Genomic DNA, 25,226 nt, shown 5'->3' with positions numbered 1-25,226 from the left:
TCTCTAGTTTTATTAATTATAGCCTATATTAACCTATTATATTATAGAATATAGTCTCTCTTATTATAAAGATATTCTTTCTTTTAATCTTATAATATAGTATATAAAGCTATTGCCTTTCCTATTAAATTTACTATAAGTCTCTCTAAGGGATAAAAATACTAGGGAATTATAAGATTTTATAGCTAAATATAGCTAATACTATATTATCTTTAATTAAAAGTCTTTAGCCTATAGAAATATATCTTAGCTTTATTATTATAAGGTTATATAGATTTTAAAATAGGGCTAGGCTAATATATAGTATTTTAATAATTTTATTATATATATAATAAAATTACCTTATATATTACTTAGCTATAAGGCTATAGTTATAAGGTTAAATAATATAGTAATATAGTATTAATATTATAATTATAATTTAAGTTAATTTAATATATTAAATAGATAATTAAAGGTAAAATAATTTACTTTTTTATTATTATTTTTACTTTTTTTTACTAATAGTTTTATTATATAAGGAAAAAGAAAGTATTTACTATTATTTTATTATTTTATATAGCTTTATTTTAATATAAAGTTTTATTAAAAGCTTATTTAAAAATATAGCCTTATAGCCTTATAATATTATTAAATTATTAAATATTTACTATTTAATCTATCTTATTTCTTTATAAAACAATTAAAAGTCTTAAAGATATAAATAAATAATAAAGATATTAAGCTATATATAAAGGTAATAAACCTCTATATAATAAAAAAGAGAAATACCTTTATAAAGGTTAAGCTAATAGCCTTTATCTATAAATTAAATTTCCTAATTTTATATAAAAAGGATAAGTAAGAGAAGAAAAAAGAAAAAATTAAAATAGAAAAGAAGCTAAAGAAAATATAATAGCTTAAAAAGGTTATTTTAAAGGAAAAGGTTAAACTATCTAGATAGTAAAATAAATTCCTTAAGGCATTTAATAAGTATCTTATATAATAAGTAATTTAACTGGTTAGAGAGGCAGGTAATAATAGCGGCTAAAGCCTTTAAGTTATAGTATATTAGTTATAGCCTAAGACTATAAGTATATAACTGAAAGAAGTCTAGATAAAGAAGCCTAAAGCTAAAGGCTATCTCGGTGCAGATTATCTAGTTAATTAACTAAATAATGCTGCTTCTATCGTGAGAGATTTGTAATGTTATTAACTAGGGGTATCTTACGTTTATCCCAGCTCAACGGCTCTTTCAAGTCTTTCTGTGCGCTCTTCCAGACTTGCGCGCACCAGCAAGTAATCAGCAGATCGTATAATTTCTCATCGACCCTGACCTTGATAGCAAGTCTAGGAAGTTCTTCTATTATATTATCCTTGTTGCGCTGAAGTTTCGTCTCGATAGCCACGACTTGTCCCTTGTCATCCTTCCAGACGACAGTGTTTGTCTTGCCTCGGTTTAAACGATCTTTCAAAGGAGACTCTGCTTCTAGGAGTCGTTCCGGGTTGTCGCCCGTTGCCTCAACTTGAATACCTGACCCAGTAGTGCGGTCTTGGATCATTATGTTTCGATAAGTGCGCTTCCGGCTTGTTTGCCCGACGATAGCGATATCATTGGACTTTTGGAGAATTTCGGCTTGCTTGAAGTCATAAATATGGTCGGGTGAGGATTGGAGGTTTTGTTCTGAGTCACCCTCAACAACACGGTATCGAAGTTTCTCAACGCTGTAGGTATTATTATGACCACCGTCGTGAGGTGGCTTGCTAAGTTGGTAAAGGATATGGTTGGGAGCATATAGTGAATAGATTTTGGTACCGTTTAAAATGAGGGTGGGAAGATCCCCGGGGTCTGGTGTTCCATCTTGTAATGACTGCGACTGAGCAGTATCGTATGAAGGAGCATGTGTTTGATTGTTTGATTGGGGTTGAGCGACATCATATGAGGGAGGAGCCTCTGCTGATGTCGATGCTGAAGGCGTCATCTGGCTAGTAACGTTGCCGAGATCTTTCTTTTCTGACATTGCGTAAATTGGTCGAAAGTATGATTTAGAAGAACCTAAACTTGGCTACGGCGGAAGCTATCCTTTAAATCATGGCGCATTTCACAAGGCAGAATTTACCTATGTTGTGCTATGACGTATGATCGGCAACTATCACGAATTGCAGGGCGCAGTTGTTTCATTATTGGAAGCGATTGGTCTAGTAGTACATTAGACTCCACTGGCACAGACCTAATTTGAATCCTTCGAGTTGCTGAGCCTTGCCATTCGGTTAATCCTCCTATGGACGTCGATCTTCATCAGGAGACCTTAGCTTCACTCTTACTATTAACAATCATCGCAGGTGTGAAACCCGAACATCTTATAAACAGACGTATATTTTTTTAAACGTTCTTTGAAAGTCGAACTAGGAATACGCATTATCTTGAAAAACATTCAATCACAAGTCTTGGTAATAATATATGGAGTCTGAAACCAATTTAGCATAGACCCCAGTCGCTATATTGAGGGGCACATGACATGACTAAGATTTTATCACGGCCCCAGTGCATTGTAGATAATCAACCAACGTGCAACAGACTTCCAATATTCATTGGCCGTTCGCTGGAGGCTGTGTAAACTAGGACTAATATTTGATGTCGTGTTACAAGATCGTCTGGACGTCCATAGAGAGAGGGGTGATCTATCTAGTACGAATGCGGTATGGGAATGCACTACTTGATCTATAGCTTTAAGGTTCAACTTTTCTTCCCGAATATAAAGCCAACAGTACCCACAACTACTTGCACACTCGCCAAATATGTAGCGGCCTCAGTAGCCTAAATTGCCATGGATCCGAGATGCGGCGGCTGATTAAAGGCAGCGGGAAACATACACAGGGTGATTTGAGGTAGATATAGTAAATTGACTAGGAAGCGACCCCAGGGCTGAGATAGCATGTCTAACTCTGCTTTTTAACCGTCTGGTTGTCGCTCATGCCAGCAATTCCATAACTGAATACTAAAAAGTTCAGTCTCAGCAAGGTCAAGAAGACATATGTTCCACCACAACCCCAATCATCTGAAGTCCAGATTCCTGTAAGCCTCCCTTGGCGCGCCATAGCAAAGCCCACTCCGCTCATGCCTGCCAGGTCGGATAGCAGCAATGAAAACTGCAAGATCCTCCACACCGTGATATCTTTCGAATATCGGGGAATAGCAGCAGACAGAAAAGCAACGGCCAAGGCGAGACCACCGCTTTGATGGAAGAGAAAAACTTGATCCGGGTCGTATTTTGAGTTGGGAGCCATTGATGTCACTGCACCGTTTGGATCAATGAAGTTCAGATATACTCCTCCGAGAGCGATGATGGGATCAATCCATTTGAAGAAGAAGGTGTAAAATTTGAAGATTTTGCTGTTTGTAGTCGACATATTGCTTGTAGAAATTGAGAAGTTGTTGATTTGGTGGTTTGGAAAGAAGAGAGTCTATGAGTCTGTGGATAAAGTGTTTATTAGAATATTTATCCTTATAGTTTCGGGACACTTGGATGGCTTATATAGAATACAGACTGCGGCTAATTTCTTGGGTTAAAAGCTTCAGGAATGTAGTAAATAGTCCGTCGGATCAACTATGATATCTTGGACATTCGGCCATTTCTAAAAGTCCGTTGTCCCGTAAGATTTTAGTTTAGCGTCGCATGTAAAATTGCCCGTAATGACTTTGTGGTAAGCGTGAAGGGTATCACGAGTACGATCACGTGATTATATTATACGCACATGTACATCTCTTTCTTGTCTGCAGCCCTTTATCTTGAATCTCTAATCAGTTAATTTAATTATCACTTTCATTTTTGAATACTTTGACAGCCTCGCTGTCAGCCTGTATTGGATAGGCTGACTTGGCATTAAGCTGACCACCTGTCAATAGTGGCTGTTTGAGTTAGCCATCTGCTAGACTAACATGTTATCGCATTAGCTCCAATCATAGCAGATTACAACCCACCATTAGGAGAAAGAGCATAATATCAGAAATATTTATTTAAGCGAGTAAACGCCAACAAAATTGAGGGGTAACCTTGCAAATAGTTAATGATAAATTTCTCACCAACGTGCTGCTGCCAAACAGTACCCAATTCCTTCAGTTCGACAGAATGTCACAGTGTTATTATTTCTTTCGTTGTCATCTTTCGTAAGGTACTATACGCTCTCCTGATCGAGTATCACCGTAGATCCCATAAATCTACTGGACAGCTTGCGATTAGGTTTGCATCGGCTTTCTAGTGGATCTCCTTTATCTCGTTGGAGGCAAGTGTTTTTTTTAAGATCTCAGCAACTAAGCGCTAATTATCATTATGGCTTAGCTTTCTTCTGGTTCACTCAGCGAATAAATATGTCTAACCCGAACGACTATACGGTTGGCTGGATTTGCGCGATAACTACGGAGTATGTTGCCGCCCAGGAATTCCTTGATGAAGAACATGAAGGACCGGAATTCGTATCTCCCCACGACGATAACCATTATTCACTGGGGAAAGTTGGGAAGCACAATGTTGTTATAGCTGTCCTGCCCGACAATGAGTATGGAAAGGCATCTGCTGCAAGCGTTGCGAGGAACATGATGCATAGCTTTCCTAATGTTCGATTTGGCCTGATGGTCGGCATCGCCGGAGGAGCGCCTGGAAAACATGACATCCGTCTTGGAGATATTGTCGTCGGTTGTGCTGGCAATGGACACGGTGGTGTATTAGGGTACGACTTTGGCAAAGCGATACAAGGCCAGGGCTTTCAAGAGACGGGATTCTTGAATCAGCCACCAACCCTCCTTCGAACGACGGTAAATGGGCTCAAAGCCCGCTACGAAAGGAAAGGACATCAACTCTCAGAAGCCGTCGGCAAGATTCTTGAAAACAACACAAGGCTCCGCAGGAAGTACAGCCAACCAGAATCGGGTACTGACAGCCTGTTTCAGCCCGAAGTCACTCACGACTTGGCTTGTACGGCGACCTGCAGTGACGATGTATCAAATTTGATATTGCGGTCCGAAAGGCCCGAGGACGAAGACAACCCAGTCGTTCATTACGGTCTTATTGCGTCTGCAGATCGACTGATGAAAGATGCTTTGGAACGTGATAGACTTTCAAACGAAACGGAGGTTCTATGCTTTGAAATGGAAGCAGCTGGGCTGGTGAACCACTTTCCCTGTTTAGTTATCCGCGGTATATATCATTATTCAGATTCACATAAGAACAAACAGTGGCAAGGCTATGCAGCAATGGTAGCTGCTGCATATGCTAGGGACTTTCTCTATGAAATAGCCCCAAGCAGAGTTGAAGCTGAAAGGAAAATCAGCGACATCGTATCCGGTAATTAAAATACATAGGTCTATACAATCATTACTTATTGACCTTATAAATAGGCATCCAAGAAATTGCACAGGAGCAGCTCCAAGCCCAGAAGGATGTGGCAAAGGAAAAGCTACTCAAAGAACAACGAAAGTGCCATCAGCTATTCCGTCTCACAACTAACAATATAGATGCTACTTACGAGTGGTACAAAGACCGAGTGGAAGAAAGAGTTGATGGCACATGCATGTGGTTCCTGGAGCACGATCACTTTCAGACGTGGTTAAATCAAAAGTCTGGCCCCTTGCTGGTTTCGGCAGATCCTGGTTGTGGAAAGTCAGTGCTGGCCAAGTATCTGATAGACTATCAACTACCACGGTCAACTACTACTATCTGCTACTTCTTTTTCAAAGACCAAGACCAGAATACCGTTCGACAAGCAATCTGCGCCCTGCTTCACCAACTCTTCTCTCTGAAGCCGCCTCTGATTGAACATGCTATGCCACAGTTTTCTAGGGACGGGGTTGGCTTGGTTAACTCTACAGCATCGCTCTGGGAGATCCTACGGAATGTTGTCAAGGATCCTCAAACAGGGCCTGCAATTATAGTTCTTGATGCCCTAGACGAATGCGCCGAACTCGAATTCAAGGACCTGGTGAGGAATATAAAGAGTCAATTCTGCAACGGCCAGGTGGGCTATGGCAACTTGAAGTATCTTCTAACATGCCGCCCATATGACCATATTGTGGAAAGGTTTAATTTCCTATTAAACTCGTTTCCAAATATCCGTATACCAGGAGAGGAAAAGTCAGAAGTGATCAGCCGAGAGGTTAATCACGTCATTAAGCGCAGGATCCATGAGCTGGCCAAAGAGAAGGGTTTTACAGTCGACATCAGAAACCACCTGGAAAACCGATTACAAGAGGCCACTCATCGCACGTATCTCTGGGTACACCTTGTATTTGACTACTTGCAGAAACACACCTTGAAAAGGACACCTAAGGGGATCGAGTCCGCTGTTGCGACACTTCCGACAAGTGTTAATGAGGCTTATGAGCAGATTCTGAACAAGGCTAACGAAGGTCCGATACTTCGAAGAGTCTTAAGTATTATATTAGCGGCGAGCCGGCCACTAAATCTATCAGAAATGAACGTTGCCTTAAACGTCAATGAAGAATGCAAGTCTATTTACGACCTTGACTTGGAGGATGATAAAGACTTCAAGACGAGGCTCCGATCCTTGTGTGGACTATTCGTTTCAATCTACCAAGACAACATTTATTTACTTCACCAAACTGCTCGCGAATTCCTTACTTCGAATTTTACATCATCCGAAACGGTGTCATCAAAATGGCATCACTCCATCACTACTCGTCAAGCACATACCACTCTTGCGGAGATCTGTGTTGTCTTTCTAAACCTTTACAACTCAAACGCTCCCTCGCCGAGAACAATGTATGAAGAATTTATCAACTTTTCCAATAGGCCGTGTCTTTTGCATTACTCAGTCGAAAATTGGGGCGCTCATGTCCGTGAGGCTGATTTCATGGAAACTGCTCTTATTATACCTACCATTCTCAAAATATGTGATACAAGATCGAGGAGCTACGCGATATGGTCTAAGTATTCATCTTTACCGATCCCAACGAATTGTTTGAGCAGTCTCATGGTAGCGTCCTGCTACGGACAACGTGCTATCGTCAATCTACTTCTTACAAATGGCGCGGAAATTGAGGCACAAAATCCCCACGGTCAAACGCCGCTGATGTTAGCAGCTACTTATGGACATGAGGCTACTGTCAAACTGCTCCTTGATAGGGGTGCAAACATTGAGGCAAAAGACAACACAGACAGTCGAACACCGCTGATATTAGCAGCTACTCATGGACACCAGGCTATTTTCAAACTGTTGCTTCAGAGGGGTGTAAACATTGAGAGAAGAAATAGTGAAGACAGTTATACGCCATTACTAAGGGCAGCTGTAAATGGAGATGATGATACTGTGAAGCTGCTGCTTGAAGGGGGTGCAGACATTGAGGCAAAAGACACCAACAGTCGAACACCACTGTTAAACGCAGTTATGAAAAGACATACTACTACTGTCAAGCTGCTGCTACGGAGAGGTGCAGACATCGAGGCGAAAGATCGCTATCGTCGGACACCACTATTGCTGGCAACCAGTGGTCGAGACTATGCTACTATCAAGCTACTGCTTGAGGAGGGCGCTGACACTAGCTGTGTAGACACAGTTATTGGCACGCCTCTGGTGTTCGCTATTGAGAAGGGGGACATTGCTCTTATCAAATTACTACTTGACAAAGGCGCCTCAGTTGACTGTGAAAATGGAAATAGCGAGACACCGCTTTCGGTGGCAGTACAGACGGGGCGTGAAGGCATTGTTCAGTTGCTGCTAGAGAAGGGCGCTACAATTGAGTGCCAGAACAGATCTAGAGAGACGCCACTGCTGGTAGCAGCTCAAAGAGGGCATCATGACATCGTTGAGCTACTGCTGAAGAAGGGGTCAGCGATTGAGTGTAAGAATAGATATGGCCAGACACCGTTGTTAGCAGCAGCTGATCGGGGGTACGATTGGATTGTTGAGTTGTTGCTTCAGAATGGTGCTGCAGTTGAGTGTCGCAATGCATACAGAAAGACACCGCTGTTAGTAGCAGCTCAGAGGGGACATGATGGCATCGTTAGGCAGCTACTGGAGAAGGGCGCTTCTGTTCAGTCTCAGGATATATTTGGTCAAACGGCACTGTCATGCGCAGAGGAGAATGGGTACCAAGACATTGTAAATCTGCTAAGTACGGATGCTACTTAGCTATACCAGTTGGGAATGCACCCCGTTTCTTCTAGCAAACAATCTAGATATCAGACACTTTCATCGAGTGACACTCTGCTCTTTCCAATGGGCTGGTTTCTGCCATAGCAGGTCAAGAGAAACCGCCTTGGATCTGTTGATGGGAACAAGACAGGGTCTGCAACGTGGGAGCCAGTGTTTTGACGCCCAAGATCTTCTATTTGCCCAGGCTGCGACATTTGTAAATACCCGTTTTTGGTTTGATTGACAAGACCATGTTTTGTCACTTTGTGGCTTCAGGCCTTGTCTCGTAGCGTGCGTCTAGTGTCTATGCCATAGAATGAGGCACGACGTCTGGGTGACTATGTCTACCAATTGGAAGCTGATACATTTGACTTGCTCACGCCGCAACTGGAAGCCAGATCCTTTCTTTGGGTGTTTTGGAAGGTATTGCAACTTGAAGTAAATATTCTTTCTTCTTGCACAAAGATCCTGGATTGTGTAGGATATGGCTCTGAGCATCGTCTGAACTTTCTCGTCGCTGGTGTTCCTCCGACCTCCGTTGAGGGTTGATTATATAGACAGCTAATACCATCGGGATAGCGTCTCTCGGGGTTTGCGCCCCTTTCCAGCAGAAATGCGACTGCTTCTTTGTTCTCGTCCAAGATAACCTCGTGGAGAACAGTGAGTTGCCCATGGTTATAAAGATTGATATCAGCACCATGTTGGAGGAGATAATCCGCGACTTCGAGAGTCAACTCTTCGAAAGCCCAGTGCAAACATGTAGCTGTAGGCCTCAATCGCCACAATTCTCTGTCTTCCAGAGAGTACGTGCGATGGCAATCATAGACTGTATTAGGATCGAAACCTTTAGCCAATGCAGCTTTTAAAGCAATCAAGGTTTCTGCAGCCTTGGTGTCTTTCATTTTGTGGCGCTTATCTAGTATTCGATGTCGAAAGAGTGGTGGCGCTGATACAGTGTAGGCGTTTCTGCAGTACGTCTCTGAAGCAATTAATCGTTACGAGACGGTGTAGGTTAAGACACATAACGATACGTAGTGTTTTTTTTTTAACGCTGATAGAGTCGTCAGTGTTTATATATGCAGGAATTTACTGCTAATTTGCACAGCCCTTTTCATCAGGCAACGACATTTGAGGACGGGGGAGCGTTTCATTTGCCAGCATCGGCCAGTAGTAATTAGTTGTTGGTTCAACAAACATGTAAATTGTTACAAACTAGAATCGTTATGGGATTAATAACTCATTATGTCACGACCCTAATCCCTAAGTCATGGTTAAGCTTTATCTCTCACATGGAACTTGCAAATACCTTTAGGTTCATGATGTCTTTGATCCCGATTGGAAGACCATGCAGAGTCCCCCTCCAAGAGCGATTTGGCATATTCTTCCACTGAGATAGTATTGTTGTTAATCAGCTCCAGCGCATGGGTCGCTGTGAGCTTGTACATGGGTGCAATCACTGTATTTGTTTTCTTATCTTGAGATGATATGATGTGGAGCCGCAAAGGATGAAATGAGGCGGCAGCCAAAGTCGTGACGCATCGAGGCGCTTGAGGCGTCCTAATGGGGTAGTCTGATAACGGAGGTAGCTATACCAGATGTGGAAATTGAGACGGGAGATCACAGAAATCTAACCGTGTTTGGTAGTCATTGCACGACCCTGGTTGATGGTTTGATCTAAACCCCACTGTGGCCGTCGATGTTACAGGAAATTGGGCTTCTGTATCCCCTCATTTGCTTTAACTATCTACCCGTAGCACTCTATGCAAACAATCCTAATTTGCGCGAGTTTCTAGGTTCTATAAATCCCTCATTTGTTTGTATATTTAATCCATTCCCTCTCTTTTCCAAGTCAGGACGTCGCAAATTACTTAAACCCTTTAGCAATGACTCGAAGCTCACTCGCCATAGCCACCATGGCTCTCTTAGCATCCCTCCAATTCTTATGGCACGCCTGCATTTTATCCTTCCGATTCATCTTACTTCTACCTTTGGCTATCTACTACACACATAGCTGCAATCGTCCCCATCAAAAGTGGACACTGCACCAAGCCTTGGGCCGAAAGTTAATGTTCTATCTCATGCAATTCTACACCAGTATTCGCCTCGTCACATCAATGCCAACGGAAAATAAAGGGTTGAAAACACGCTTCATCTCCATCCCGCCATCTTCCGATCAGAATTCCTATCGTGGGCCACTAGAAGATAAGGATATCAAGCCTGGTTCTGTTCGAGCTTTATGGTATCCTGATGCCCCCGAACCATCTAGTTTATCGAAAATGGAAAAAGTGGAATGCATTCTTCTTCATTTCCACGGCGGAGGCTATGTTTTGGGAAGCCCCTTTCCAATCGATAGCGGATACATGGCAAATGTCTTTGCTCGGCACATCACATCCACGATTCTGTTCGCCGGGTACAGGTTAACTTGCGTTCCCGAGGGGCGATTCCCAGCAGCTCTTCAAGATGCTGTAACAGCTTACCTCCATATCCTATCTTGGGGAATTTCGGCAAAGAATGTCGTTTTAAGCGGTGATAGTGCAGGCGGACACCTCGTCATTTCCCTACTGAGGTACATAGAGGAACATCTACCCGCTACTCCAGTTCCAAGAGCTGCGATGTTATGGTCTCCCTGGATAGATATTGCGGGGTCAGCATCAGCGGACCATGTTCTTCATCGAAAAAATTACCATACGGACTATTTACCAGCAGGTTTTGCCGAGTGGGCAACCGAATCGTTTGCGCCCCGAGGAATCGTTGATCGAAGTGGGCCCTATATAACACTCAATTCTCAGCCTTTTAGAACTACAACAAACCTATGGGTTCACGTGGGAGACCTAGAGCTTCTTTACGATGAGGTTGTGGAATGGGCTCATGACATGAGAGACGCTGGAAACGATATAACACTGAGAGTTGAGCCTGATGCACCACATGATATTGTAGAGAGCGGGTACTTGAATGGCTTTCGAAAAGAGGGAGAACAGGCAGTGCTGGCGGCGGCGAAATGGCTTCAGAAGGATTTTATATAAACTTATCTTGGAGGGATTGAAAGGCAAGTCCTGTTTCAACTAGCGCCTCTCAATTTCATCGTATTCCAGTAAAGCAAATAGACAAAGCTATGAGAGTCACAAAGCTCGTATTGGTGCTCCGTTAAAAGACACAAGCCAAAGAACGCCTTGACAGTACCCGTTTTCCTTTTCCACCCCCCAGATATCTCATAAAGATTGACGATGCACTTGGCACTTCTTTCACAAGCTAGCTTCCGGTAGAAACATTTGCCTAACATGGATACTGGGACCCATCGACTACATCAATTTGTCTCCACTGTCTTCGAGTCATCTTCCAAAACTTCAAGAATCACTTCCCGACTCCAGATTAACCAATTCGCTGTCACATAAACCCCAGGCTAGTTGGATATCAGTCTGATAAGTCCTAGCCACCACAAATCCGTCCAAGGCGACACGATCCAGCACGTCCATGACACGTTGTTTGTCTTCTAGACGTCGAGCTTCCAAAGCCACAGCTAGCATCAGAGGCAAATAGAAAAGGGACTCGGCTCTGTTGGACAATAGCCTTTGCTCCAGTATGGTAAGAGCAGCCAGGGCGTGAGATTCTAGGTGAGGGATTTCATCGACCGCTGGAGGTCTTCCAACACGCGTCCAGAGCATATCCGTAAAGAGTCGAGCGACACTAATTATTGCGCAATGATAAAAGGCGGTAAGAAAAGACCGAAATTCATCAGGATGACAGGGGGCGCCTGTAGGGTCCGGACAAATTCTAGTCGCTAAATCAAGTAGCTCAAAAGAGCTTTCAAAGATGACTTTTCCGAAATCAAGACATGATGTATCCAATGTCTCCTGTAACGAGGCAGACGAGGGTTCACCTTGTTGCCGGGCTTGCAAAACACCTCGCGCCTGCTTAAGCCATTGAATGGAGCTATGTAACATTATCAGCCTCTCCGTAACTTCAAACTGTAGGACATGGCATATCTACCGGGCGTTGCATCTAGCAAACAGCACTAGGAACTGGGAAACAAAACGAGCGGCAGTAAGGTCGGGGCTTCCATATGCGTCAACCTTTAGTGTCTGCTCCTGGCAGAGAATAACGGCGAGGAAAGTATCTTCATCGCAGACGAGGGATAGACTCGCTTGGAAGTATTGGTAGACAGTAAGTAGGCAGGTTTCAATATGTGATAAGGGAGGCCCAGTATGGAAACTTTCGACGACCTGTACCGGAAGCGAATTGATGACCAGAATTGCACCATAGCCGGAATTATCTATCATGAGCTGTACTTAAGTTAGCCTCTCATTACAGACGTGGATTTCCAATAAGAGCTTAAAATAGTGATAATATAACTTGCTTCAAAAATGCAACTTAACGTCGTAAGTAGGAGGATAAGAGATCTCACTTCAGGTGATATATCCATGGTACTGATTGCGGATTGTAATTGCCGACGTATCTCTTGACGCGTTTCTGGAATCCAAGGCAATGTCTTAATAGGCGTATCGAAGGATTTGTCTAAATGATGTAACCTGACTCGACCAATCGAAGAAACAAGGAGTCGAACTGGAAAGGATGTATCTAAGAATTGTGCTAGTGCAGACTGAGAAAATGACTCGGTAAGTGGTGATAAACTCGGCCCCATAAGAGCAAAAAACGATTTGATATGTTGAGCGTCTTCGCTGGAGGGCATCGCCGGGCCACTGGGCTGTCTCAGAAATACCAAAGCCTCTGATTCGGCGGGCTTACTGGGTTCAATGCATTGTAGCCAGCGAAGCTGGCATCGCGAACAAGGCCGCCCTCCATCACACTATAGACATCAAGTCAGGTCTGTAATACATCATTCTTGTGGGTGATTTACACACTCTAGCTTGAGCACTACGACAAGCTTGACATCGATGCCCCCTTCGACGATTATCCCATGGCCCACATGGCAGGTTCCGTTTAATCACACCACGTCCAGGAAAGGGCATTTTGTGCAGTATATATAGCAGGAGGATATAATATTAAAAGTGATAACTTCAAATAGAGTCTAGTAGTATTTCAGCGAGCGGTCAATTGTGGCAGAAAGCATTGTAGAATAATATCTATCTAGTGAACAATGCTAGACGAATAACACTATCACCGGCCGAGCGGTATCTGTACATAGGTCAGCTGTGGCAGATGACTAATCATCATGCTTAATCGTAACACATTTGCCAATAACGCATGTTTCTGTGCCCGAGTTTTGCCAAGATAGGTCGGATTCGGTCCAGCTGAACAGCACGCGGAAGCCGCGGGTACCATGGTAATACTCAGGCTAGTCGCTGACCAATGATAACGCAGCCCGTAGAAAGCGTTCCGAGTCTTCAACATCAAGCTCAGAGGGAGTCTATGCGAGTGCGAAGACCAGACAACAGAACCTGTCGGCTTACTCTAATGTATACAAAACTCTTGATAATTTCGCGTGCCAAGTAATTGTAGCCCCCAACATGGCATTATGCGTCTATCCTCGAAAACTATAAGAAGGCTTAATTGCTGCAAAGATGTGTTAAAAAACCAGTTACAATTATAAATTATAACGACTGACTATATTGAAGCGTAATTAGCCTCATACCTCTTCATTTAATTTCACAAACATCCAACACAATGGAAACTAGCAACCCGACTCTCAAGATCGCTCGAATCAGTTCCTTCGATCAACTTGACCAACTCATCGACTTGGCCTGCGACACTTTCATCAACGATCCCCTGTTCTCACTCATCGTTCCAGGCCGACATGAACACCCTGAATCATTTCGGGGCATGTGGTCGATGCATCTTAGCAAAGCATATGGGGAAAGGGGTACCGTCATTCTAGCCGCTTATAGAGAGAGGGGCGGAGAAAGAACTGAGTTTCTCGCTTTTGCAGTTTGGCGCCGCCATGGAACGAGTGATGTTGCTCAATCCTGGCAAGGAGATACTTGGAATAAGAGTAAGTCAGCATCCCGGCTACAGCTATAAAAACCATAAATAACCCATCCCTAAACAGAGTTCACAAGGCTTGGTGTGATGTGGTCCATGTTCTTCAAGTTCATCCTCCGCATACCAGCTCCCGGCGTCTCACTGGACGATGCCATAGAAGTAGTGACAGGGCTCCAGGAAGCTGAAAAGTTGTATCCTCCTGAGCGCTGGCGCCTCTGCTGGTTGGCCGTCTCCCCAAAGTGCCAAAGGACTGGGATTGGAAGAAGATTGGTTCAATGGGGTGTCGACCGTTGCGAAGAGGAAGGTGTCCCCGCGGTACTTGAGTCGAGTATTCCAGGAAAGCCGTTGTATGAGAAGATGGGCTTCCGAGAAATCGGCCAGGCGAGATACGACAAGGGAAGACGTGCGCAGCCAGTGATGCTTCGACCAGTGGAGGAAACCAAGAAGACGGTGTAAGGGAGGCTTCTCCCGAGGCTCGAAGTAGGGAGATACCGGGCTATAACCAGAAGGAATTCAAGTCGACGAGCGGGCCGGCTGATGGTATCAGCGACTGAGTGGTAATTGGACTGGAGGCCGAGGGTTGCCAGATGTGACCTTTGTCTTTTCTACACATTCTTTCAAGGCCAATCAAATAGATTGAGACTAGAGTACAATATTTGTTTAATAATATTAGAAAATTACTAGAACTCTCTGTAGATAAAAACTACTTCAGAGCCTCCACACAGAAAGGGTTCGCAGTAAAAGTCCCCTTCGGATCGTAGGTCTGCCTGATCTTCTGCACCTTTTTGTACGTCTCAGGATCGTAGTAGAACTGCCAAACATCTTTCATGTTCCAATCACCATACGATCCCCAAAGAACACGACGATCCTCCTTGCTAAAGTACTTGGCTCTGCCCTCATCATTCACCGCCTGCCACTTCTCAGCTGCGTCCTTCGTACCCTGGTAGAACACATCCCAAGTTCCGCCAAAGGTAGCATCTCGGAAACAGTAGGCTGTGCCGTTTCCTGCGTTTCTCTGAAACATGGATTGCTCGCCGCCGTAGACTTGCAGTTGAGATGAGACCCAGAGTCCATTTGTTTTGTCTTTAATCACCTCGTTAATACGGCCGGAGAACCAAGATGACCAGCCTATCTTGGAGAGCTCGGTTGATGTGGTGCTGTTGGTGCGCTTGTCGTAGGGGTAAGGAAACTCGCGAGGGCTTCCGAATAGCCACATGGCCGCGATGGCAGACATTGGAGTACCATCGGGAGCTTCCTTGACGATCTTGAAATCATTTGGCACGCTCTTGATTTGGTTGAAGAGGTCGGGTGAATATGGCTCTTCGTTGAGATTGACCCATTGTGCGTAGACGACAACCATAGCGTACTTGAACTTGAGCAGATCGGCAATGTTGTCCTTTCCGTTGTGGATATCGTCTGGCAGCTTCTGTTTGAGTTCGTCCTCGGAACCAGGGAAAAGATCCAACAAGTTAGCTTGTCTGCTAACAATATTGACCGTAAAGTCATAACCACGAGGGAACTTTGGATCTTCTCCCTTCTGTACCAGGATATCCAGAAGAGTCTTGAGTGTCTCCTGGGAATAACCGAAGCCAACCCACATGCCCTTGGAACCCTGGTAGTTCTTGTCATCTTGAACTTCGATCTTGAAGTGCGTCAAGACACCTAGGTTGCCCGGGCTGCCTCCGAGAAATCCGTAGAATAGATCTGGGTGACAGTCCTTTGTGACCTTGACTACTTCACCTTTGTAGTCGACAATCTCAAGCTCGCGGACATAATCTCCGAGAAGACCGAACGATCGTGCAAGCATGCCGTAACCGCCAGTCTGAACATGTCCACCAAGACAGACGGTAGAGCACTGACCAGTTGGCATAAAGACACCATTGTCCTTCAGAAAGTCAAATATCTCGGTGAGTTGCCAGCTGACGCTAGATCGAAGGTACACCTTGCCATTTTCCCTCAGGATGTTGAGATCAACATTAGGACGACGGAAGGTAGGCTTCAAGTCCAACTGAATACCCTTAGAGTCAGTTGAAGATGCACCACTGTACTGATGACCTCCAGATCTGATGGCGAGGGGCTTGCCCATTTTGGCAGCAGTTTTGACGACCGCTTGAATGTCCTCGATACTAGAAGGCTGGAGGATCTCTGAGGGGCTCATGTCGCGACTTGCGCCGTAGGTGGAGGTCCCGTAGATGTTGTTGGCACGATTGTAGGCAGCTGTGCCAGGGAAGAACTGGTTCCCCTGGAAAGAGGGTTCCATTTTGGTGGTGATAGTCATTGTTTAGAAGAAGAAGAAGGTTTGAATGGTGAATTGATGGAGAATACGGAACAAAGGTAGCTGCTTTCCTGCTCTTTATACATGTTCACGGAAGCTCGACACCACCTAACTTGTGAAATACCGCGCCGCTCTCACAGACAGCTCAGCCTCTTGACTGGGCACTTTGCATTACAATGTTTTCAGCTGAAATCTCACATACCGTTAAAAACACAATATCTGCAAGTAAACAAGGGTTGTGGTGAGTCCCCGTTCCGTTGCAGGTATGTGATAAACGGCGTTGCGTAGTCTAGACTTACCTGTACGGGCCGTGGCCAATGACAAGTGCAAAAAGACAGCTCTGTATTACGTGAGTAACTGTGTGATGTGCCGAACTCGTTGTGAGGGAGTTGCGTGTCAGCAAGCCACAGATGTTCAGCTTGCCAATTCGGGTACTTACTGGATTGGAGGGGAAAGTAACAAATAGCTTCAACTGTCCAGACTGCCTCTCATGCATTTGAAGGCTGAAAGAGCGGTCAAAATGATTCTTTTTGACGTCTCAGGACGTTATGTGGCGGGCTGAGATGGCTGATGGATTTCTAAGACATTGGGAAGATACCAATTCGTCCTTTACAAGTAGCGCCAGACAAATACAGATCAAGCTGAGAGATAGAAATATTGGTCACGAATCATAGCCGCCGAAATGTTGTATCGATTAATGACTTGTTATGGTTTCGTAATATGAAATGTCTGCATCCGAAAGCTTTCAGTTACATATTAAAATCTGGAGGTGAGATAGACCAGTAACTGACACTGTGCCGTTATGTGGCTACCTGAACGAACTAGATTGAGTAAAAGGCTGAGACATACCCCTATGGCTCATGCCTTGAGAGCTTCTCACCGACTCACCAGACCCATTTATGGAGTGGTGTTCAACTGGTTCAAATGACTATGATGACTGGTTCAAATGACTATGATGTTTTCTACTCCGTGGGCTGGTACTGAGGCAACGTTTAAATATACCACTGGCCAGGGACTTCCTACTCTCACTCATCAATGCGGTTCTGGGCAGATGTAGCGTACGCTTCCATTGACATCACATTGGTCTTTTTAAGTTCTATCGCCTGAGTCGGTCGCTGTGAGCTTGTGCGGAGAGTCACTAATGATCGATGTCGACTTGGCTCAAGTCGCCGAAGAGCAGTGGAAAAAATAAAGGTATACAGCCACCATAGACCATGTCAACCAACCTTTATTAATGGACTGGACAGACGAGCAAAGATAAGATCCGAAAGCCGAGAGGTCATTGAAGGTGAATAGCAAGCAGCTAGAAGAAGACAAACAGAAGTGAATGGAAGAAGGCTGGGGTAGTTGATACTGTCAGCAACCAGTTGATTGGAAAGTAGTGAAGACCTTGTGGCTACCAGCATTTACCCAGAAAATACGCCCCTCCAGGAACACTTATCACGTCGAATGTTATCCCTGAAGATCTGATAGGGTCGCCGTCTCGGCTTATCGACTTCATCATGAATATCCTTCGTAGGATGGAAGTGTCTGCTTTTTAAGATACAAAGCTCAATGACGAAGTTACCTTAAACAGCATTTGCAGCAGAGTTTTGGCGCATTGGACCCATAGCGTTACCACTCGCACGTTTTAGTTGAAATAGGTTTAGCTTGACCCTTTGTGCGGGGTAAGCTTACAGGTGATCGTGACTCTAATTGGTGTCGGAACTTTTAGACTCATGGAGCTTGCTCTGCTATGTTTGCTGGTCAAGTCCGAAAGTCCGAGAGTCCGAGACAAGATACCAGGATCCACTACAGTTCGTGAATAGATTGTTACTGATAAGTTCTATCCAAGGCATCCAAGTGAGTCTTGACTGAGGCTTTTGCGTGCCTTCCATTTCTCAAGAAACTATAGAAGACAATCATAGGTATATGCCCGACATGATGTCTACTCTATGGTCTACGGAAGATGGCTTGAATGACAATGTAGTTTTTAAGAATTGGTCACTGGGCTGCTAGAAACGATTCAGTTATAGAGGACAAGTAAATACCCCCTACTAAGGGCAGGCAACTAAATAATCTGCGACTCCGTTTCTTATAGAGAACAAAAGTTACTATTATAGCCTGGCTTTCTGACTCTTAGAATGCTCACGCAACACATCGTTGGCCACCTTCTTGCCTTGCTCAAGTGCACCATCAATGAATCCACGCCAACCGTTGGCTGTATCTCCACTTGCAAACATGACACGGCCATGAGGGAGCTGCAGCTCTTGTAAGTACACTGTGCTGGATGACGGGCCCCAACAAGCCCATGTTCCACGGGAGAAAGGATCCTTCACCCAGTCATGTGACAGATAACCGTCTACTTCATTATCAGCACCAATGTGATGGTTGAAAGCCCCAATCACCTCCTCGCTTTTCTTGATGTCCGGAAAGTAACCATTGAGTCCAAATCCAATGCAGTATGTTCCATCATTTTCCTTCTTTGTCCCATTGTGATCTGTGAAAGCAAAACAGAATGGTGTAGGTGGGAGTCCATGATAGTACCATGGAGGAGTGATGTGTCGAAGCCTGTAATGAATCTTGGCGCCCGCACTGATGTGACCCTTCTCAAGTGCCTTCTGTTTAAGCATATTCAGAGTCGGCTCAAACGTAATGGTTTTGAGCACATTGCTTCAAGAAATGTGATTAGTACAGTTGGAAAGTGTCAACATAATGGATAACTTACAGTGGTATGGTGCAGATAATGTGGCCCGCGGATAGAGAACGCCCGTCTTTCGTAGTGACAGTAACCTTGTCTGAAGTTTGGCTGATCTTGGTGACTTCGGTGCTGAAGAGGGCTGCGCCAGAGTAATCCTCAAATATGGCTTTGGCAAAGGACGTCATTCCACCATTTCCAAGTTTATACAAACCAACTAATTCGAACATTTGTGTCAATGTATGGCCACCGAGAGCGTACCACCGGAGTGCTTCAGTGAAGCCAATCTCGTTGGACGGGGAGGTACCGAAGGTGTTTGTGAGGCCTTGAAAATATGCCTTATTCTCGTCTGATTCATCCGTGATGGAATCAAGTCTGTCGCGGATACTGAGGTGGTCGTATATACACCAAGGTGTCAGACGGGCTGGGTCATGCGGATAAGGCATGAGCTCTTTGCTAGTGTACCCATCGATGGAAAAGACTTTGCTGGCAAGTCTCTCAGCAGCGACCATAGCATCTTCGACAGCCTTCTGTTCAAGAGCTGATTTGTTACCGGCAGTTCCCTGCCAATAAGTGACCTCTGGCTTCAAAGTTCCATTTGAAGTCTTCAGATTATGGTGAAGATCGTACCGGGTAAGTTCAGCGTAAAGATGTGGCTGATTCCTGCAATGCAACATACTTGTGTTAGGATGTTTTCTTTATCAGAGCAGTGTTATCATACCAGTGGACCCAGGTGCCGCCCATCTCAAATTCCTCCCCAAAAGCTCGAGCGGTCCAAGTACGTCCTCCAATGCGATCTCTAGCTTCGAGTATGAGAACCTTGGGACCTTTGGCAGCGAGATCTCGTGCAGCAACGAGGCCAGCAAAGCCAGCACCGATAACAATAACATCGTAGGTACCATTGATATGATGGCTGCTGGGAACAACAGCCTGGGTCTCTAGGCCACTCTCCTTGTGGGATTGCCACCAGAGATATCCTTCCTGTGTTCTGGGCATTCTATTTATGAAAAGATGAGAGTAAGAGATATAATATTGAGAGAGTGGACCCTTATTGTTGCCAATCTTTACAGAGCAAAGGTTAATATATCACTGCTACTGCATGTGAAAGATGGGTCCCGTATAGAGATATCTGATAACATACAAGTCCGAAATACCGTCTTTGTCCGAACGGGTGTCTTTTCCATTTCTGGTCAAGTAACCCAGCCTTGATTCCTAATGCAGGGAGCTGTAAGCCTGACAGTGGATAGTGGATACCGAATTTGTGATGATAGATCGGAAAGCTAGGTCAGCGTTTTCCGCATTCCGAATGCAACTTCACTCGCGGAATCGGGTACTTCCCCGTCCACTATGGATGTTCAATGATCGCCACTACCGTCACTTGACCCATTCCACAAGTGTACGAAATTAATTGAGAAGCAGCAATCTGCAGCGGCATTTCCGGGTTTTTCGCGTCTGTACTTCACCGGCACGAATCGAGATAAGTCAGCAACGGGAATAACAAATCGACGCAAGGATTTTCCTGTCTATCATTTAAACAATGCTGCTATAGATGGGAACGCCTCAGCATAGTATCCTGGCGTACAGCCGTGTATATCTTCCTTCGCTTTATCTGCCCCATTTCGTAGCAATTCTGCAACAATCTCTTTATTCCCCTCTTGAACCGCAAGATGTAACGGTGTCCACCGCGATCGTTCCCACCGGGTGTTCACTCGCGTCGAGTTGATGACAGTGGGTATGTGTTTTGAACGTGCCTTGGGTGGCAAGGGAAGCAACACGAGAATGTGGAGCGAAAAGTCGTTCAGATGCTCTTGGAAACACCGTTCGACACCATCATTCCAAAAGAGGTAGAGTCGCTCAATTGTCTCCTTACGACGATCTTTGGCCAGCTTGTTATGGAAAGGCACGATATCATCCAAGAGATCCGCAACCACATTGAAAGCATGCATGAGATATCCTCCTTTGTGGTTACCCAAAAGGCCATGGATTGTCTTGATCTGGAGTTGCGATGAAAGAGGTAATTTATCCATGAGCTGATTTGTCTCCAACAGATTACGGGCCTCTTCTAGCATTTCTAGGCTGCTTGGCCTATTGTTCTGTTTTTTGTCGGTGCACTTGTCGATCATTTTCTGTATCGAAGCCTCCAGTTTGGTATCTTTGAGCTTTTTTAACTCACGAATCGTTTGCTGCGATTTCTTCAATCAGTTCTTTGTAAAATTCAAAAGATTGTTCAAGCCTTACCTCCAAGCGACCAAACATCTCCTTTAGTCGACCAACGCCGACCGGTACTGACTTCCTAATGCCGTTTAGTACGCAAGCTTAGTAAATACAAGGAAACTAAGTGCAACGTACGGGGGGGCGAAAGGCCTGAGTACCAATATACTGCGTCGTGTTGTGCCCGGAACCCTTACCAGCCTCAGCAGCGATGCCAAGGTCACAAAGTTTGAAGATTCTTGCATCGGATTCGGAGCTCTGTACCACAACTAGATACAGAATCTGAGCTTGTCTTCTTGTCATAATGTGACTAGGGTAGGAAATACTTACCATTGGCAGGTTTGATATCTCGATGTATGACATTATGCCATGAGCTTTCGAAAGAGGCTTCCCAACTGTCTTGCCGAAAATTGATAGTTAGGCCATAGTGGAGGTAAGCAAGAGCCATGGACAATTGGGCGATCAAACTCCAAGTGCTCTGCGAGTCCAATGCTGTCGTTTCCTCTGTTGAAGATGTGTCTTCTTCGTAGAAACCATAGTCATCTCCATCTTCGCTGTCCTTGTCTTCTTCCTCGCTATCGTCGCTCACTGTTGTCAAACAACGCCCATGACAAGTCTCCAAGTCTCCCATGTCACAGTATTCCATGTAGAGAAGAACGGAATTCTGATCTGGGTCCTCGTCAAAGTCTAGGTATGATACAACGTTGGGGTGTCGAAGTCGATGTAGAATTATACGTTCTGACTCGAAATACTTCTTTACCAATCCCTCAGTGTCGGCTGACAAGGAGAATGTCTTGCGAAAGATCATCTGTTATTGTGTTAGCATTGGGTTCTGAGCTTGATTACCTTATTCAAAAGCATGAGAGAACCTACCGGTGGCGATGTAGAAGAGTGAGTCCTAGAAGATTTCTCCAAAACATGGCAAGTGCATTGCATGCCCTTCTGTACCATTGCAGTTCTTTCATCATTGACTGTGTAAGAATCCCAATTGAGATCATTGATAATGCTATCGGTTGGTAAGGTATTGATGCTCCACCTTGTCTCTGCTCCGGCATTAGTTAGCATGGAAATGATCCTGTTGTTTTGCTTTCTGATAGCTTCATCCAATGCAGTGACTCCAGATTTATCAATCACGTTGACGTCGATGTCCTTCAATAACAGCTCGAACACAATCCGCTCGTGTCCTCGTTTTGCGGCACAATGCAGTGCTGTGGCACCATATGCATTAGGGATACTGGGATCGGCGGAGAATTGAAAAAGATGACGAACGACATCGGTATGTCCCCCCCACGTTGCTAGATACAACGGCGTCCTGAGATTATCATCCTTGGCATTGACATCGACCTTGGCTCTCATAAGTTCCAGCGCAATATCAACGTGACCTTCCTTCGCTGCTAGATGTAATGCGGTCCATCCATCAAGCTTTGTTCTCTCACTAGTCGAAGCATTGTAAGATAGTAAGGTTGAAACCATCGACGTCATCCCTCTCCTAGCAGCCCAGTGTAACGCGGTCCAGCCCCCAGTGGTTGTAACATCGGGGTGGACTTTTTTGTCATTCAGAATTCGTGTTACGACCTCAGTAAGGCCAAAGTATGCTGATATATGCAAACCAAACATGCCTTGATAGGCTCGTTCGTAGTGACTGGGATGTTGTTCGTATGTTGACATGACCAGTCCAGTGAACATCGTATTATGGCTTGAATCGAACAAAGCGATAATGTCATCCATCAAATGCTGTGACACACCTCGACGTACATGCTCTCCCCAGTATCTTGCGGCATAACTTATTATGGGATATCGGGCTAGTCTACTCTTAAGCTCGCCTGGCTCAGTAGGGATATCGCGAGAAAAAGCATTCCATCGAAGAGACGTTAGACACTTCTTCGCAACAAATGCGTCAGGGTCCTTAGGTCCGGATAGATGAGACATTAAATTGGGAATTAACCGTTGGAGATACTCTTTGAGTGAGTAATGTATCAATGACAAATGTTGTCCAGGTGGTTTCATAGAGATAATCTCACTGGAACAGAATTCTTCGACTACTTCGATCAATGGTTGAGCGACTGGATCAAAGTCGTCACTGCCAAGCCGAATCTCGACCGCTGCTTGAAGTTGGGGTTTTGTAAGTGGCCCCAATGAGTATGTAAGCCACAGCAGCATTTCTAATACCAAGATAGATTGGTCGTCCCAAGCAGGAATGATGTCATCTTCTAATGGATCGTGAACTTCAGCTAAAGGTCGAGGTAGCTTCCCTAAAACCTTTGCTATCATCGACTTGTAAACGTCGTGTACATTTACAGGCAGCGTTAGTAAAAGGCCCTTGGCCTCTTTAACGGACGTTTGAGACAGAAACTGATCAATAGTGAGATTCGCGAGTAGGAATCTATATGTTCATTAAATTTCCGCAACGCATGATGTCAAAATGATGATGAAACTCACGAGCCATCGGACTGTTTGACCACTTCTCTAACAATCTCATCATGCAGGTCTCGTTTGCCTGCAATCCATGACTCAGATAGTCTTTGTTGAATATAGTATTCAATGTCAGAGTCTGTAGGGCGTACTTGTAATGGCAACATTTCAACCTCCAAAGAAGTTTTGTTCATAGATACTGGCCTCGACGTCGCAAAAAGACTAGTATTGGACAAGTCTAGGAGGTTACGAAAGTGACTGGCAAACACTTCCGGGCCGCCATGATACTCATCAAGTGCATCAAAGAAAATGAAAACCCGGTCGAACCGACGTATCATGCTGAATAAACAAGTCCATAGTTCTCCAACGCTTGGGGTTGTTGACAGAGATATGTGTTTTCTGTATGTCCTTGTAATAAAATTCGGCACATCATGATTATCACGTAACAGCTGTGTAATTAGTGATTTGAGTATATCCCTCCGGTTTTGTGTCCTCTCATCATATCTGAAGAATACAGATATAACGGGTGTTTTCTCCATAGACAAAGTTTTTGTGAGGTGGGTGATTGTCATAGCACTGATGTTGATGTGGTCAGAATTCTGTCCTGGCTTTAGTTTGAAATAGAGAACAGGGAGTGTCTCACCATAGAACAGACTTCCCAACACCCGCTACGGTCCATGTCTACAATTAGCAACCATAAAAACATTCAGTTAATAGAAATGCGTTCGGGAAGCTCACGTTCACCAGTGCACCACAGGCTCTTGCCAGGTTCTGTTAGCCACCGTTGGAATGAAGGATCTCCAAGTAGCCATGTTCCAGTTCCAGGAACATGTTGTTCCGTCAAGATCTTCAACCTTTCTGAGAAGTCTGGACCCCCCAACCATTTCGTAATAGCCTCTGCCGAAGGCCCAGAAGGTTTACTCTGGTGGGTTTCGTCTGAGTTGTCATTTGGAGATAGGAATCCCGACGTGGATAGAAGTAGATCAAGAGTCTCGCGGTGGCCTTTGACTCGCTCTAATATTTTTGGGATCTTCGTACGGCTGAGACGTTGCCAAAGAGAGTTAGAATCCAATTTGCTGACCCTGACCTGCAACTCGCCAAGAAGAGCCCCCAAACTTCTACTCTCTGCCGCCAATATAGTCAAGGTCTGCAGCAACTAGATTGAGGATGTGCCACCCCTTCGAGATACTGGAGAGCATCAAATACCCCCATAAAAGAGAGAAGACATGGAGAGAAGCTACAAGTTCGAATTGGTGATCTCCACGAGCCTACCTGTTCAGACCGGAAAAACAGAGGCTTTTCCCAAAAGTCGACAGGATGAAAACGATTGATCAAAGAGGGCACCAATCACATGCTCGTCTTACAGATAAGCATGAGCGGCTGTATTTGCAGCCTGCTTTTCTAAAACCGACGACCAAATTTAACATCCGTTCTGATTGGTTTCCTAGTTCATGGCCGCATTTCGCATTTCGGTGGCGACCAATAGATGCCCAAAGGCTGTCTCAGCTTCATGCCGATGACCACATGTCCAAAGCTGAGAGGTCAGCAAGATGCTACGATTTAACCGTGGATCTGAGGCATTATGGC

General features: G+C 44.7%; 9 protein-coding genes across 9 annotated transcripts; 3 read left to right on the top strand and 6 right to left on the bottom strand.

Annotated features, from left to right (window-relative positions):
- Positions 1–1,166: 1,166 nt before the first annotated feature.
- Positions 1,167–2,000, bottom strand: FSST1_006977 (uncharacterized protein; the record flags this gene model as incomplete). The annotated part of the gene is made up of 1 exon (XM_083236544.1): positions 1,167–2,000. One exon carries the CDS (start codon positions 1,998–2,000, stop codon positions 1,167–1,169), a length of 834 nt encoding a protein of 277 aa, XP_083082938.1.
- A 919-nt stretch (positions 2,001–2,919) lies between these two features.
- On the bottom strand, positions 2,920–3,390 carry FSST1_006976 (uncharacterized protein; the record flags this gene model as incomplete). The annotated part of the gene is made up of 1 exon (XM_083236543.1): positions 2,920–3,390. One exon carries the CDS (start codon positions 3,388–3,390, stop codon positions 2,920–2,922), a length of 471 nt encoding a protein of 156 aa, XP_083082937.1.
- A 958-nt stretch (positions 3,391–4,348) lies between these two features.
- FSST1_006975 (uncharacterized protein) lies at positions 4,349–8,124 on the top strand (the record flags this gene model as incomplete). Its single annotated transcript, XM_083236542.1, has 2 exons — positions 4,349–5,321; positions 5,375–8,124. The coding sequence occupies 2 exons, from the start codon at positions 4,349–4,351 to the stop codon at positions 8,122–8,124; spliced, it is 3,723 nt and encodes a 1,240-aa protein (XP_083082936.1).
- Positions 8,125–8,471: 347 nt separating this feature from the next.
- FSST1_006974 (ankyrin repeat domain-containing protein) lies at positions 8,472–9,029 on the bottom strand (the record flags this gene model as incomplete). Its single annotated transcript, XM_083236541.1, has 1 exon — positions 8,472–9,029. The coding sequence occupies one exon, from the start codon at positions 9,027–9,029 to the stop codon at positions 8,472–8,474; it is 558 nt and encodes a 185-aa protein (XP_083082935.1).
- A 1,011-nt stretch (positions 9,030–10,040) lies between these two features.
- Positions 10,041–11,150, top strand: FSST1_006973 (Alpha/Beta hydrolase protein; the record flags this gene model as incomplete). Its single annotated transcript, XM_083236540.1, has 1 exon — positions 10,041–11,150. The coding sequence occupies one exon, from the start codon at positions 10,041–10,043 to the stop codon at positions 11,148–11,150; it is 1,110 nt and encodes a 369-aa protein (XP_083082934.1).
- A 2,599-nt stretch (positions 11,151–13,749) lies between these two features.
- FSST1_006972 (GNAT family N-acetyltransferase) lies at positions 13,750–14,520 on the top strand (the record flags this gene model as incomplete). The annotated part of the gene is made up of 2 exons (XM_083236538.1): positions 13,750–14,074; positions 14,132–14,520. The coding sequence occupies 2 exons, from the start codon at positions 13,750–13,752 to the stop codon at positions 14,518–14,520; spliced, it is 714 nt and encodes a 237-aa protein (XP_083082933.1).
- Positions 14,521–14,767: 247 nt separating this feature from the next.
- FSST1_006971 (FAD-binding oxidoreductase) lies at positions 14,768–16,324 on the bottom strand (the record flags this gene model as incomplete). Its single annotated transcript, XM_083236537.1, has 1 exon — positions 14,768–16,324. One exon carries the CDS (start codon positions 16,322–16,324, stop codon positions 14,768–14,770), a length of 1,557 nt encoding a protein of 518 aa, XP_083082932.1.
- A 2,111-nt stretch (positions 16,325–18,435) lies between these two features.
- On the bottom strand, positions 18,436–20,012 carry FSST1_006970 (flavin monoamine oxidase family protein; the record flags this gene model as incomplete). The annotated part of the gene is made up of 3 exons (XM_083236536.1): positions 18,436–18,991; positions 19,047–19,679; positions 19,738–20,012. 3 exons carry the CDS (start codon positions 20,010–20,012, stop codon positions 18,436–18,438), a joined length of 1,464 nt encoding a protein of 487 aa, XP_083082931.1.
- Positions 20,013–21,243: 1,231 nt separating this feature from the next.
- Positions 21,244–23,387, bottom strand: FSST1_006969 (ankyrin repeat and protein kinase domain-containing protein; the record flags this gene model as incomplete). The annotated part of the gene is made up of 4 exons (XM_083236535.1): positions 21,244–21,309; positions 21,366–21,496; positions 21,558–22,035; positions 22,101–23,387. The coding sequence occupies 4 exons, from the start codon at positions 23,385–23,387 to the stop codon at positions 21,244–21,246; spliced, it is 1,962 nt and encodes a 653-aa protein (XP_083082930.1).
- Between the last annotated feature and the right edge of the window lie 1,839 nt (positions 23,388–25,226).

The sequence above is a fragment of the Fusarium sambucinum genome, chromosome II (genome assembly GCF_050947815.1).
Source record: "Fusarium sambucinum isolate potato_lamoka chromosome II, whole genome shotgun sequence".
Classification (NCBI taxonomy): domain Eukaryota; kingdom Fungi; phylum Ascomycota; class Sordariomycetes; order Hypocreales; family Nectriaceae; genus Fusarium; species Fusarium sambucinum.
Note: the sequence above shows the minus strand (reverse complement) of the source record. Positions and strands in the feature narration are given on the sequence as shown.